The sequence below is a fragment of the Sorex fumeus genome, unplaced genomic scaffold, assembly GCF_029834395.1.
Source record: "Sorex fumeus unplaced genomic scaffold, SorFum_2.1 ptg000065l, whole genome shotgun sequence".
NCBI classification, from domain to species: domain Eukaryota; kingdom Metazoa; phylum Chordata; class Mammalia; order Eulipotyphla; family Soricidae; genus Sorex; species Sorex fumeus.
In genome coordinates, this window is record NW_026606122.1 from 5296393 (window position 1) to 5312353 (window position 15961).

Here is a 15961-nt window from a genome sequence, read left to right on the forward strand (position 1 = left end):
TAAGGCACATGGCTGTCCCGGGCTCAATCCCTGGAATCCCTTGGTCTCCTGAGGTCATCAAATGTCATTCCTGAGCACAGAGCCAGAAGTAAGCTCTCAGCCCTGCCAGATATGCCCCTGACCAAACAAACAAAAAAGCCTCAAACTTCAAAACAAAACCAAAAATACTCTTACTATTGGTGCTAGGGGTTCTTAGGAGGATTCCCAAGAGTAGGGGTAAGATGAAGTGGGTTCTAGTTGTCTCCTCACCCAGCCAGGAATTTGGAAATTCAGCCCTTCCCAAACCTGTGGCTCAGCACAGCTCCTAACCATCTCTGTGTGGAAACTGTCCCCATGCATGTAGTCCTTAGTCCCCAGTTCTTTCCCCCAGCACTTGTACTTACTGGCCCTGTTTTATTTATCACTTAACTCTCAGTCAGGCATCACAAGAAGCACACTTTAATGACATCAAATCATTGAGTTGGTTCAACAGTTTCATGGGTGTTTTATCAGGTAAGTTGTACAGAGAAACGGAGACTTCACAAGGGGTGACATTCATTGAGACCAGTCCTCCAGTAGTCAGGAAATCACATCACAATCAGGCCCATGAGAAGCCCACTTGAGACACTTGGGATTGTCCTACTCCCGGAGTCACTTAGTCAACTCTGTTCCAAGTGCTTTACTGTCCGCCCTCCGCTCAAAACCAGAGTGACTCCCCCAGCCCAGCCCTCTTTTCCCCAACTCCATTCCAGCTCCTACAACGTCCTGTCAGTGATTTCACTTCCCTCCCATTGCCAGTAGAAAGAACAACCCACCCCCACCCCTAGCCAAGAGAACAGGTATATCCATCAGTACCATCTGTCCATGGTGTGACTGAGTGACCTTTCCACGTGGTACACGGGCACAGGTGACATCAAGACATTGGTTGTCAAAGGACAACAGTTGATACGTGAATGAGCAAGTGAACCCCCATTCACTTTTGGGGCCCAGACCTTCACCCTCCCCACCCCACCCATCCCACCTGGGAACCAGCCCATAAGCACAGCAGTGAAATTTTTATTTACAAACCCAAGGCTGGCTGCAGGAGCTGATGGGAGGAGGCAGATTAGATGGGATGGGGCAGGACTCCTACTTCTGCTCCCGCCTCCAGACGATGACCATGCCGCTGGCGTCGCTGGAGGCCAGCAGGCTTTCATCGCAGTTGAAGCTGACGTCCAGCACCGGCGCGCTGTGGCCCTGTAGTTTGTTCACAGCAGCCTTGGCTGCTCGCTCCACATCAAAGAAGTGCACGCACATGTCCTCGCTGCCCGTCACTGCCCAGAGGAGAGGGGAACCCCATTCCCATCAGGACATGAGGCAGGAAGTAGAGGCAGGGGGCCCGGCGGGAGGGGGCTGAAGTGTTGTTGAGGGATTTCTGGTCAAGGAGAGAGGCCCCAAGTTTAGACTGAAAGTCACTTAGATATTTCTAAGATCCAGAACGTGAGTGCTTTGAAGGAGTGGGGGGGACATCTGTCTCAGATGGGAAAGTTTCAAGGCTGTCAGGAAAGGGCAGGGGTGTTTGTGTTCCTGGTGCTAGTTCTCTGAACATGAACTTATGGCAGCAGGGAGAGGTCTTGAAGTACAGGAAGTTAGGGCATTAGGGCATGGCAAGGTATGAGGAAAATCAGTTCTAGTCCTGGCCCCTGGCCTTTCCCAGACACCCTTCCCAAAGACCCCTGCCCTGGAGACTCACCCACACAGGCCCCCTGGCGGAAGGACATCAGAGGGCAGAAAATACTGCGCACAGGGTGTGAGCTCTGCTCAATGGGGAAGCTTCGCTTCAACTGCAGGGTCCCCTCGTTGTCCACCACCCTAAGGGGAGTAGAGCAGCTCAAGGCCCATCTTCACCCCTTATGGGAGCGAAAGTTGGGCCACTGTGTCCTCACCCAGTTGCCTATGCTCGTTTACAAGAACTATGTCATCCCGTTTGGTGGCAACTGCATAAACCTGTAGGCACAAGGACTGGCAGGAGATTGAATGGCAGTGCAGACTCTGCAGCATCTGCATCATCACAGGCAACATTGCTTTCGGAGGGCTTCCAAGACATCATAGGGGGTGACAGGCAGAGCAGACAAGGCAGCCCTGCACATCACACCACACAGCCATTCAAGGGGAAGAACCCACACGACTGCAGGTGACCTAGGAACATGACAGCAAGCAGTCTGGTGGAAAAGTGAGATGTGGACAAGGATGTAGAAGGAGGGGCTGAAGCAACAGGACAGTGGATAAGGAGCTTGCCTTGCATGACGCTGACCTGGGTTAGATTCCCTGACACCACATATAGTCCCCCAGTCTACTAGTAGGGATTCCTAAGTACAAAGCCAGGAATAAGCCCTGAGCACCACCAGGTATATCTCCAAACACAAAAAGAATAAAGTGGGGGGAGAAATACTGACCCTTCCTCAAAAATGTTTATGTGTGGGTCAGAGATAATAAAAGGTGAGGCACTTGCCTTTGATGCAGCTGAGTTCGCTGCAAACCTGGTTCAATCTCTGGCACCCTATATGGTCCTCTGAGTACCACTAGAGCTCATTCCTGAGCACGAACCAGGAATAGGCCCTGAGTAATTGCCTGGTGTGGTGGTCCCAAGTCAACACCCTGGCCAATTTTTTTTTAAAATGCCTGTGTTGCACCCAAAAGGTGAGAGAGAACAAAAGGGAATGCCCTGCCACAGAGGCAGGGTGGGATGGGGTGATGGGGGGTGGGAGGGATACTGGGATCAGTGGTGGTGGAGAATGGGCACTGATGGAGGGACAGGTACTTGATCATTGTATAACTGAAATCCAGGTACAAAAATCTGTAAGTCTACAACTGTACCTCATGGTGTTTCACTAATAAAAATTTTTTTAAAAAGAATGCCATTAAATTTCAACAGGACTCTAAAAAAATATGCCTGTGCCAGTTGTAAGAAATTAATGGGTTGAAGACGCTGGAGCACATGTTTTGCATGCAGGAGGTTCAGATTTAATCTCTGCTACAACATGGGCCTCTGAGCACTGCCAGGAGTGACTACCCTCCAAAACTGCTGGGTGTTGCTCAACCCACCCCTTAAGAACTTTAAGTATAAATACAGTATATAGAAATTTTCTAAAAGAATGTAATAAAATAGAAAGCATCTTATAGGGCAGTGGTTTCCTATAAATTCACATCCAAGGTATCTCAGAGCCTGTATGATCGATCACTAGCTTGAAGTGGTGCCTGGCCATATTTTTTAAATTTGTTTTGGGAACATACCGGCAATGCTCAGAGGTCACTCTTGGCTCTGTGCTCAGGAATCACTCCTGGCAGTGCTCAGTGGGGAATGGAATATCAAGGATCAAAACCATGCCGGCTACATGCAAGGCCTTGCCCACTGTACTAACTATGAAGTCCATAATTTTTGAGGCTTTTCAGGTCATTATAGCACATGGCCAGCCCAGACTGAAAACTGTATTAACTAGCATGACAAATAAGAAGTGGTCTACTAAATTCCCCACATTAAACAGGGGCTGGAGAGATACTACAGCAAGTAAGATATTTGCTTTGAATGCAGCTGACCCAGGTTCAATCGCCACCAATCCATGTGGTCCCCCATGCACCAGAAGCGATCCCTGAATGCAGAATCAATCCTGAGCACAGCACAGGTGTGCCTCTCCTCGCCAACCCCGCAAAACCCCCCCCAAAATAAAAAACCAACCCCAGGGGCCAGAGCAACAGTACAGTGAGTAGGACATCTGCCTTCCATGTGGCAAACTGAGGTTCAATCCCCAGCATCCCATTTGGTCTCCAGAACCCACCAGGAGGTGATCCCTGAGCACAGAGCCAGAAGTAAGCCCTAAGCATCGAAGGGTGCAGCTCCCAAACAAACAAACAAACAAAAAAACAAAATAAAAACTAACCGCCAAAAGTGGAGGGGATGGAGAGGTATTTGTACAGTATGTGTAAGGCACTAGGTTCAATCCTTGGCACCACACAGAAATCTCTGCACAGTGGGCAGGGCTCCTGTCTTGAACATGACACACCTGGGTTCGATCCCTGGCACCCTATATGATTACCTGAGCACCTCCGGGAGTAAGCCCTGATCCAAGCCAGGTATGACCCCAAAACAAACAAACAAAAAGGTGCTTCGAAAAGGCCTATCCCCCATAAGTGCTACCTAAGTTTGCTTGGCTATTGCAATTACTATTACCACCATCATCATCAGATCATATCTGCATGCCAGACCTCCCCTCTTAAGTGACATGAGGCTTATAGAGAAGACAAGTCCCTGGGCCTTCACTCCAGGGGGCCCCAGCAAGGAACACTCACCTGTATAGCAGCAGCTTGTTAAGACAAGCGTTGATCAGCAGCGAGGGGTCCCGGGCCTCCCGACTGACCCAGGAACGGGCAGAGATGCTGGTAATGGGGCTCCCCTCATGCACCATCAGACGCTTGGCTTTTGTCAACTTCCCTGTGGCAATGGAGGGCGGGATGGGAGGGTGCAGAGAGGGGTAACAAAGTGAAGGGCAAGAGTGGTTGCCCAGGAGGCCTAGCAACTAGATGCCTGCCCAGATACCCTACCTGTGGCCATGTCGAAGAGAAAGGAGAAGACGCTCCCACGGTCATCCCCTGCCCAGAGCAGCCGGCCTGGCGCATCGAAGGACAGAGCAAGGACACGGCCTGTCAGCTTGCTGGAGCCACCCTTCACCTTCTTGCCTGTGGAGATGTTCATCACGTGCACGTTCTGCTTGGCATTCCCCACCTGTGAAATGGAGACCCACATGGCATTGCCCGGCCTCCCCATCCCTGGCTCTTCTTGGACTCTGACCCTAGTGGCACTGGCTATAACAGTGGGGAGTCTTAGCTAGTGACCCTGGACCTGGGATCCTCCCCAGCCAGCACCCTCTTGTGATCAGCCCAGAATCAACAGTTGCTGCCATGATAGAAGAGGGAAGGGTCCCAGATGGCAGATACTGCCCTCTCCCATGTCCAACGTCCCCTGAGACGGTAGAGGGGCAGTAAACTACAGGGCCAACCAGGCCCAAAGGAAGAGCTCACCTGCTCCCTTACTACTCCTTCCTGGTACCTTGACTACAACCGGGGCCGCTACCACGGCCACGGCAAAAGATCTCAGTGTGGAAGCTGTCACCTGTCCCCATTGGTCCCCCCTTCAGACCTGGCCATCTTGCTCCTTCCCTTGCCCTGTCCTCTGACTGTCCTGGGGTCGCACTGCAACAGGGTCATCGCTGAGACATGGTTTCTGACATAGCATCCAGATCTCCAACTCATGCCCCCCCTGCACCCTGCAGGCAGAAAATGGCAGACACCGAGGAGGGGTGTCAGACTCAGAACCCTCCCAACACCCACACCTCTCTTGCCCCACACCAGTCCGAGAGCTGCGACCCCTGTCCTATCCTGCCTCCGAGTGTGACCATGGGACGACTGTGGCAATGGAGCAGGGGAACTCCCCACAGTGCCCTCCCAGCCGGGCAACCCCGCCCCGAGGCAAGCGGGTGGCCCCAGTGCCTGACCACAGTGAGGTTGTTGTTGACGGGCTGGAAGGTACAGCACAGCAGCTCGGCGCCATCAGGGTCAGGGATCTCCCGGATGCAGCGGCCGTCCTCTGAGGCCCAGATGCGCATGGTGGCATCCAGGGAGGTGGACACCAGGATGTCATTGGAGAGGGACCAGGCGAAGTCGGAGACACCACGGGTGTGGCCCCGCAGGACACGCAGCACAGTGGGGGGGGCGGGCACCAGTTGGCACAGGGAGATGCTGCCGTCCAGGGAGCAGCAGGCCAGGCGGTGCCGGTCGTCATTGGCAAAGCGCACCCGTGGGACTGCAAGGCCAAGGAGCCATGTGTGGGACTCAGCATGCTCAACTACAACTTGGCATTTTTAAAGGGCTCAGATGTGTAGCTCAGGGCCTGGGCCCTACAGCATTGGGTGCAGTAATGTCAGTAAAGGGCTTGTTTGTTTGGGCCCACACCCGGAAATGCTCAGGGCTCAGTCCTGGTTCTGCACTCAGAAATCACTCCTGGTGGTGCTCAGGGGACTATATGGATGCCAGGTATCAAACCTGGGTTGGCTGTGTGCAAGGAAAATGTCCTACTGGCTGTACTATCACTCTGGCCCCAGATTTTGGAAGGTTTTTTTTGAGCTTGGCTGAGAAAGGGATCTGGAATTCCCAAAGACCCTTCAGTCTTAGCATGGACTGAAAAGACATGAGCAATGGGAAAAGGCTCCTCCATGCCATTGAACATTACTTTTTTTATTTGGGGGGAGCTTGTGAGGGCCTCACCTGACAAACCTCAGGGTTTCTTCCTATCTCTGCACTCAGGGATTACTCCTGGTAGGCTTAGGGGACCCTTGGGATGCTGGAGATCAAATTAAGGTCAGCTGTGTACAAGGCAAACACCTTATGCGCTATGCTGTCTCTGTGGTGCTATACAGTCTCTCCAGCCCCTATTCAGCATTTTACAATTCCCAAGAATGTGGGGCCAAGGGCTCTGCCACAATGGACTTTAAGTGACTGGCAATCAAGAAGCCTGCAGCATTCTTTCTAAGCTGTTCAGGCCCTTCACAGTTGTCAGAGTACTCATGAGTTTGTAGCCTACTTGGTAGAGGGCATCTCAGCTGGGACAAGCTTTTCTGTGTGACACAGTCAGAGGCTATGAACACTGGAAGAACATGCATGGACAATGGACACAGTGGCTGCAAATACATAATGACAAACCAGGCCTGGCATTTGGCTCACCTGCCTCATCCACATGCTGGTCAAACACATGGTACATGCCCGCAAAGGCATAGTTCTCGCTCAGCGACGTGTCCCCGGCCATGGCCCGACTTGCTTCAGCTGCAGACGTGGGCACCACACTGCCAGGGGGCCTGGAACCCCAACAGGAATGAAAGGTGCCAGGAGGGAGGTGCTAGGGTTCAGCCCACCATTGTCCATCCCCGCACAAAGCCCCAGCCTTCAGCTGCCCAGGTGCTTACCTATCCTCGTAGACTGCCCGGTTCATCTGTGCCTGCAGCTGGTAAGAGCCTCGGCTGACGGAACGACGGTGCCCACGGGCCCCCAGGGCCCGAGGATCATCCTCAAAGTCCTATATGTGGACAGGGTCAGGAAGGGAGATTCTTGAGAAGAAATTTTAAGAATCTGTGCAGTCTGTACAACTCAGGAATTTCTCTTTTTGACATCTATACCAAATGTCCCAAAACATGATCATGAAAAGATATGTGTGTGCCTATGTTCATTGACGCACTAGTCACAATAGCCAAAATCTGGAAACAACTCGAGTGTCCCGCAATGGATACAGTGGGTAAAGAAACTGTGGTACATATACACAATGGAATAGCACTTGGCCTTAAGAAGAAATCATGTAATTTGTCACTACATGGATGGCTATCATACTGAATAAAGTCAGCCAGAAGGAGAGGGATAGATCCAGAATGGTCCCTCTCATATGCAGGACAGAAAGAAACGTAGTAAAGGTCTAACAAATGGTCAAAGACAATAGAACATGAGAATTGGCCTATAGAACCATGGTAGGAGACAATGAGATAGGGTGGGAGTAGGGGGACCCCAAAACAATGATAGTGCGAACTGCACATTCTGGTGCAGGATATGGTATTAAAACACTGAATGCATAAAACCTTATTATTAACAACATTGAAAATTATGGTGTTTCTCAAAAAAATCCTAAAAGAATGTATGCAGCCAATAGCCTTGAAAATTTACAGAGAACTACATTTCTTCTCAGCAGATCCATGGCCAGCATCATGAGCCCTGACTACTATGGCAACCTCTATACTGGTTTCTCTACTCCACTCTTGCCATGCTCAGTAGCCACTCAACAAAGATTCTTTGAAGAAGAACGCACACTTTTAGAGCTGGACAGACAGCACAAGCAGTTAGGGTACTAGCCTTGACACAGCCAACCTAGGTTTAATTCCCGCACAGGGTCCTTTGAGCCCCACAAGGCGTGATCTCTGAGCGCCAGGAGTAATCTCTGATTGCAAAGCCAGGAGTCAGTCCTGAACACTGTCAGGTGTGGTCCCAAACCAAAAACCAAAACAAAACAACAAAAAAGGAATGACCATTTCCTCAAAAAAATACTCAGCCTCCTGCTTCATTCAGGCCTTAACTCAAAGGGCCAGATAAGGGGCCAGAGACCACTAGCATTGCATGTGGTGGGTAGGGCAGCACGTAGGGCACTTGCCTTGCATCTGCTGGACCTGAATTTGATACCCAGCACCCTGTATGGCCCCCGAACTCGGCCAGTAGAGAAGCCCTGAGCAATGCCAGGTATAGCCTATGAACATAAAAAAGGAAAGAAAGAAAGAAAGAAAGAAAGAAAGAAAGAAAGAAAGAGAAAAGAAAAGAGGACGGAGAAATAATTCACTGGGTCGAGTGTATGTTTTGCATGAAGGAGACCTAGGTTTGATCCTCCAACTTCACATGGTGGCCTGAGTTTCAAAAGAAACCACCCTTGAGTACAGAGCCAGAAAAATAGGCCCTGAGCACCACCATGTGTAGCCCAAAAACAAAACAAAAAAAGATCTCAGCTCAATTGTCATTCTTACCAGAGGTCTTGCCTGATCACCCTTATTAAAGATCTCAAAGGCTGGGGTCAGAGCAATAATATATACTAAAACAGGTAGGGTGCTTGCTTTGCATACAGCTGACCCAGGTTCAATCCCTGGGATCCCATAAGGTCCCCCTGCCGGGAATAATTTCTGAGCAGCATCAGGAGTAACCCCTGAGCATTGCAAGATGTGGTCCTCTTCCCCAAAATGAAAAAGATCTCAATGGTTTATTCTCTGTCCTTCAGATAAGTGCTATCTTATCTTCAGAGTCTCTTTTATCTTCCCATCTTCTCTTTATAAGTCAAGATAATATTGGACTGACTGGTCCAGAGCAGTATTTCAGCAGGCAAGGTGTTGCTTGACACGCGGCTAACCCAGGTTTGATCTCTGACATCCCATAGGATACCCCAAGGACTTTCAGGAGTGATCCTTGAGGACTGAACCAGGAGTAAACCCTGAGCACAGGTAGATGGTCAAAAGTCCAAAAAGAAAAAAAAATTTGGTTTACGATTTATCATTTTTTATCTTATTTGTTGCCTGCTTACTTCACTTGCCATTAGTGGCTTCACCTATATGATCACTTTTGACCCTCAACCTATCCTGAGAGCCTAGAACAGTGCCTGGCAAATAGGAAGCAGATGCCTGGCAAACCTGTGAATGTCAGGAGGCAAGTGTGCACATATCATTCATGCGGAGAGGAGCTCACCTCCATGCGGTCAAGGGTGGTCCTGCTACTGCGGATGATACTGTTGCTGTAAGCACGAGCACTGCCTGGTTCCGAGAGGGGGCCGTAACGCTGGCCCAACAGTTGGCCTCGCAACCTCAGGTACTGTCGACGCAGCGCTGGGGGATGCCCTGCCTTGGCATTCTCCCGCAGCAGCTGGCTGCGCCGCCGGATATACTGGGTCCGAAACTGTGGAAACGTTGGTGTGCGGTACGCGTTGTATCTACGAGTGCAGGAGCCAGGGCACGCAGCAGGCACAGGACAGAGGGAATCAATCAGCTCAGAGAGCAGGGAAGGGAAATGAGGTATATGGCAGTGACTGGGGTCAGGAGGGCACGTGATCAGCAGTGATGATGGGGCTCCCTCTGGTGTAATGGGGTGAGTCTACAGTAATAATGGGCATGGCTATGACGTCAGTATGGGGACATATAGGCAATGCACAGCTTTGGAGTAGGTATGGGATGACTAAATTGCTGTAGACAACGGCAGGGATCGGTCCAACATGAAGGCAGGATTAGCACGGGATAGTGATGGGGTGGGACTGGGGAAGTGATGGTGGTAAAAGAAGTCTGGGGGACAATAGTGGAGAATAGGATGTCACAATCCTGAGCTCCATTCCCCCCCTCCCAAAGGCTCTAGCATTGCAGTTTTGGCCCACGTCCACATCAGAGTGCATTTTCCCTGCATGCTCTTTAAAACTTGCCAGGCCAGACCCCTGTGTAGTAACCATGCCCCATACCCTGCTACTGCGCATGCTCACCCCCCCCAAGCTGCATAAACTGAGTTCTCCGCCCAGCCTCACTGATCACCATTGCGCATGCACCAGAGTAACTTCCGTTCCCAAGGGTTCCAACCCCACGCCTCACCTCGCGTCCACTGCTAAGACCTGCTGCCACACCGCGGCCATTCCCCGGTCTCCAATTCTGGCGGGTCTGCCCGAGGAAGCCTGCAGGACAAGGGCCTGGGATGTCAGCGTTTCAAGGAAAGGAATCTAGTTCCGCCCTTTGCGTCAGGCGGCTTGTTGCCATGGACATCAAATCCCTCCACACCAGGACTTTTGAGAGATCCCACCCAACTATTAACATAGTCATCAGCTCAGCCCTGCCCTTTCCGGGCAGCGCCCAGATGACTCACAACCGCGATTCAGGCTTGATCCCGCCCCCTCCCGGTAGCCATAGCAACACCTCCTTTCCCGCCCCCCCCCGCCCGGCTTAACAATCCTCGGATTTTCCATGGATCTTCTCACCCCCCCGACCCCCCGCCTTCCCTTCTCGAATCCAAGAGCAGGGCCCGGGACCAGGGACCACCTCCGGGGCTTCCTCCGGTTCTTGAGGCCCCCGGGATGGCCCTGAGACCAGTGTCGCCCTTTTCTTCAGTCTCTCCTCTCCCTCTTTCAGGCTCCAGGCAAGATGGCCGCCTGCTGCCAAGAATTGCTGAGTGCAGAGCTAATCGATAGCCAGGTCCTCCCTAAGGCGTGGGAGAGCCGCGCAGGCGCACTAACCAATAGTAGCTTGGCTACCTGGGGAAGCGCCTCCCTTTATAGCATACCTAATGGCATTTTTTTCACAATACCCAAGATCACTTCTAGGGTCCACAGGGATAAGTGCCAGAACCCTAGTAGAAATCAGTAAGTAGACTAAAGAAAATAGGTTTGAAGGGCCCAAAGAGCATACAGCGGATAAGGCGCTTGCCTTGCACGTGCCCTTACTTAACTGTATACGTGTGAAGCAAGTTCTTACAGAGGTTGAGGAGCGCACATATATCGTGGACCCAAAACAAAGTGAACCAAAAAAACATGACTTTTATCTTTTTTGAAAAAATTCTCAAGCCAGGTTCAAAAAGCTGCAACACATGCTTGGCATGCACAAGGCTCTGGGTTCAATCCCTAGTCCCACCAGGCTCCTGAGCACCACTAGATGGAGCCTTCACCCCGAAAAAATATGAGTAAAACCCCTTTTCCAATAACAGATCCCTCTATTATGGATTGTTCTGGAGCAGAAATAACATTCATTACAACGACAACACCACCTCTTATATCTATGTGCCGTACAGAATTTCAACTGGGCCATACCTGATACTGTTGAAAACCTATTCCTGGTATGCACCCAGGGACCACTCCTGGAGAAAATCAGGGGATCATACACGGTGTGGAGGATAGAATCCAGGTTAGCCATATGCAAGGCAAGCAAAAGCAGCAGGCTTTTGCTCCAGCCTGTAGAGTTTCAAGTTTTGTTTCAACATTCTTACACTGTCTTTACACTAAAAAGGGGCCTTGGGGGCTGGAGCAATAGCACAGCGGGTAGGGCGTTTGCCTTGTACGCTGCCAACCCGGGTTCGATTCCCAGCATCCCATATGGTCAAGCACCGCCAGGAGTGATTCCTGAGTGCAGAGCCAGGAGTAACCTCTGAGCGTCGCCAGGTGTGACTCCAAAAGCAAAAATAAACAAAGAAATAGGGGCCTTGGACGGAACCTTCATTCCATGTGACCCCTCCCAGTCCTGCCAGAAGTGATCCTTGAGCATAGAGCAAGTCCTGGACACTCTGGGGTGTGATCTCCAAAACCAAAAAAAAAATACAAAGAGGTTGTAAACATTGTTGCTTGAAGGGTCTGGGAACTAAGACAGAAAAGTTTACCTGCAGGAGTGGGAGGAAGGGCAGTGACTAGAGAGTCCTTTTCCCTGCAGGTTTGGGGATATCAGGTTACCAGAAGCAAACCCTTCCCAGACAATAGTGACTCAAGTGGCAGAAACAGGCTGGAACCATGTTCTGAGGACTCCTTCCTGTGCCTCTGGCCTATCTGGTGCCAGAGTTTAGAAATGCAAAGACGGGAGCTAGAGAGGTAGTATGCCAAGTAATGCTCTGGGCCTTCCACACAGCCAATCTAAGTTTCATCTCCAGCACTACAAATAGGGTCCCCCTGCACCACCAGGAATGATCCCTGAGTACACAGCTAGGAGTATGCACCAAACACAGGCAAACGTGGTCCAAAAATCTGATACTAAAACAAAAAGAAATGTGGAGATAAATGCACACTGGCTGTGTCGGTTCTTTACTCACACACACACACACACACACACACACACACACACAAAGCCAAGACTTGAAGCTGAGTTTTCATTTTCTGGAGCAAAAGGGAGAATCATTTGTGGGAAAGTTGGGGTGGCTTGGGTAACTAGGTCAGAGAGTGAAATGGGAGGAGACACAAAGCTGTGGAACCAGTATGTAGACACCCAGTCCTTCACTTATGTCATCCCTGAAGTTTCCTCCATAATGAGACATGTGAGAGCTGGGACATACAGTCACCATTTAAATTTGACTGGGTCCTGATGAAACATTTCCCAATGGGAAAAAATGGTAATGAAGTCCATGTTCTTACCTTTTCATTAGTGTAGCAAGATAGTTTTTATTGAATGAGACTTTAGAAAATTGTGAGGGGAGAACGAGAGGAATACATGTTCAAGAGAGAACATGGGCTTCTCCAGAGAAAGCAAGCAGAGAGAAACAGACAAGCAAGATATGTGTTCAAGGGATCACATGGGTTTGAAAACCAAACCAATCATTCCCAGTGTTACTGGTGATAATTCTCCATGGCCTCAGAAATAAGATTACCGCAGTTGGGAAATGTCTGAGCAAGCCTTGCCACAAAAATATCCAGGCAGCTTTCCCACAAACCTCTTATCAAACCCCTAGGTGCCAGCTACTTGGAGACAGCAGTAGTTCAAACAAATGGTCCCTGTTCTCATAAAGCTACTCCCCCGCTTTTGGTCTCCATGTTGCACTTAGCTGTTCTCGTGGCTTACTCCTGACTCAACATTGTTGCTCAGGGGTTTGGTGTGCCCATGCGCTGCCTGATATGGAACTGGAGTTGGCTGCATGCAAGACAAGCTTACCCTTCTCTCTCTCTAGCTGCAAAAATAAGCAATGAATAAGATAAGAAATGGATATCAGGGCTGGGGGTGAGAGGAGAGATGAGAAGCTAATTTAAGCTGTAACCCAAATGAGAATGGGGGAGGAACCCAAATGAGAAGGGGCGAGATAGACAAAGGCTCTGGACAATGAATGTGCAGCTAAGAGTAAATAAAGAAGGGAAGCAATCATATCACAAGGTTATAACTGGGATCCTTCCACTCTTATTAACAGCAACAGGATTTACAAAGTTATTTATTAACAATAGTGTTTCAGGCATGCAATGTTCCCAACTCTCATTCTACCACCCCAATTTCCCTCCCACTCCCAAACTTGTCTCCTTTACTCACTTTTAAGTTTAGTTATTGTAGTTTTGGTCCTATGCTTACAGCAGGGTTGGCTCTATTGGTTTGTTTTTTTGTGTGCCACACCCAGTAATGTTTGGGGATCACTCCTGGCAGGCCTTGGAGGACCATTCGTGGTGCCATACCTCTGTATTATCTCTCTAGCCACCTCCAGTGGTTTATATAGATACTTTAACAACTTTTGGGGGGGGGTAGGGAGCACATAGCTGGTGGTGCTCAGGACTTCTAGCTGTGCACTCAAAAAGGATCACACCTGACTTGGCTCAGGGGACCATATGGTTCCAGGGATTGAATCTGGACTAGCCTTGTGTCAAATGGGCACTCTACCTGCAGTCTTATGTCCCCCCTTTGCCCCGCCAATGACCTTGCCTTCTCTTAAGACCACAATTCCATTTACCCAATGAGGAATTTGGGGCCAGACTGAGGGACACAGAGATAGTACAGGGGTTAAGGAATTTGACTTGGCACATGAATGACAGTAGTTTAATCCCTGGCACTGCATATAGACCCCTGAGTGCTACCACTCCTGTGTCACTCCTCAACACAGAACCAGAAATAGCCTCTGAGTACTGCAGGGTGTGATCGAACACACACCCCTCAAAGCCTCAATGACTAAACCCTGATTTTGGCATCTCTGTCCCAGGGGATAATAGTTGAAGGAGCATAACCCTTGATTCTTCCCATTATTTCCTGCTAATACATTGAATTGACAATGCATTGATTATCAAACGTGAAGCCGCTCTCACTTTCCCAGGATAAGCCCTGCCTAGTTTTGGTGACACCCTGCATTGACCAAGTTCTTACTACACACATCCTTAAATAACTGCCACAGCAACTCAAATGAGATAAGGTAAGACAGAGCCCTATTGTGTTTTGGGAGACATACAAGTTGTGGTGCTCAGGGAACTATAAACAGTGCTAGTATTCAAGTATTGTTGCATCCACACACAAGGTAAATGACCGAATATTTTTTTTTGCTTTTTGGGTCACACCCAGCGATGATCAGGGGTTACTCCTGGCTCTGCACTCAGGAATTACTCCTGGCAGTGCTTGGGGGACCATATAGGATGCTGGGAATCAAACACGGGTCGGCCGCATGCAAGGCAAACGCCCTACCCGCTGTGCTATCACTCCATCCCCAAATGACCGAATTTTTGTACTCTCTCATCAGCCCTAGAGCTTTGATTTGTTTTGGGAGCACACCAGGTGGTACTTAGTGTTAACCCCTGGTTCTGTGCTCAAGGGTCAGTCCTAGTGATGCTCAAGGAACCATAAATGGTACTGGGAATAGAACCCAGGTTAGCTGTGTGGAAAATAAGTACCTTTCCCATTGTACTATCTCTCCAACCCTTGGAGTCCTGTTAGTTTGGGAGGCCACACCCAGCAGTGTTCAGGACTTACTCTTGGCTCTGCACTCAGGGATCACTCCTGACAGTATAACCCCAATTTGAAGAAGGGCTTATGGCCAGATACATAAATTAGAACTAGCTTTATACTTTGCCAGGAAGTCAAACTGGATTAAGTTGCTTATCTTGAATCCCAGAAATTATCAAGCCCTGGGAACTAGTCAGCAGTATTGGCAGTATTTCTCCAATCAAAACCAAATCAATCAGGGCTGGAGAGATAGTCCAGGGGTTAAGGCTCTTGCCATGCATGCAGCTGACCAGTTCAATTCCCATCGCCCATTCCCTGAGCCCCTTCAGGTGTGTCCCTGTAGTACTGTAGCTCTGTCCTCCTGTTGTTCATACATTTGCTGGAGCGGGCACCAGTAACGTCTCCATTGTGAGAGTTGTTGTTACAGTTTTTAGCATATAGAATACGCCACAGGGAGCTTGCCAGGCTCTGCCATGTGGGTGGGATACTTTCGGTAGCTTGCCAGACTCTCCGAAAGGGACAGAGGAATCAAACCTGGGCTGGCCGCGTGCAAGGCAAATGCCCTACAAGCCGTGCTATCGCTCCAGCCCTAAAACTAAAAAAAAAAAAAAAAATCAGAACTTAGTCCTAAGTTTCTCCCTGCCTTGGGGATTTAGTTTTCTTCTCTTTTCTACATTCCAATAAACTTTTCTTCTTTCTAAAAAAAAAAAGCAAACAAAAGACATGTCAGTTTCCATTCAGTTGCCTTCCAAATTCCTGCACTAGCAGCTTCACCCTGCACCCCACCCAGGCCCCTGCTCCCATGAGGACAAGCTCATGTCTCTGGTCTTCTTTCTCCCCTCATCCCCAGATGGTTTTTCCAGATACAGTTATGTTCCTGGCACTGCCTTTGACAACTGTACAAGTGCTTCCTGGAATCTGGAGCAAGTCTGTTTCTTCTACATAATGACACTCTGTGCCAGGCACTATTCCTCACATTTTATATAGCAAAACTTCAGGATGCAGAAAGATATGTAGTATGGCAGGTA

At 49.7% G+C, this 15961-nt stretch overlaps 1 protein-coding gene across 4 annotated transcripts; it reads right to left on the reverse strand.

The window, feature by feature from the left end:
• Positions 1-846: 846 nt before the first annotated feature.
• Positions 847-10720, reverse strand: WDR13 (WD repeat domain 13). Of its 4 annotated transcripts, none has more exons than XM_056128657.1 (10): positions 10596-10648; positions 10155-10234; positions 9271-9477; positions 6972-7081; positions 6733-6863; positions 5508-5815; positions 4558-4738; positions 4306-4447; positions 1712-1830; positions 847-1292 (listed from the first exon to the last, which is right to left on the reverse strand). In XM_056128657.1, the coding sequence occupies exons 3-10, from the start codon at positions 9274-9276 to the stop codon at positions 1108-1110; spliced, it is 1182 nt and encodes a 393-aa protein (XP_055984632.1). In that variant the 5' UTR covers positions 9277-9477; positions 10155-10234; positions 10596-10648; the 3' UTR covers positions 847-1107. The 4 variants fall into 4 exon arrangements, with proteins under 4 accessions (XP_055984632.1, XP_055984628.1, XP_055984630.1 ...); XM_056128653.1 differs by having other exon boundaries at positions 874-1292; positions 9271-9511; positions 10596-10720; XM_056128655.1 differs by having other exon boundaries at positions 874-1292; positions 9271-9857; positions 10596-10654.
• Between the last annotated feature and the right edge of the window lie 5241 nt (positions 10721-15961).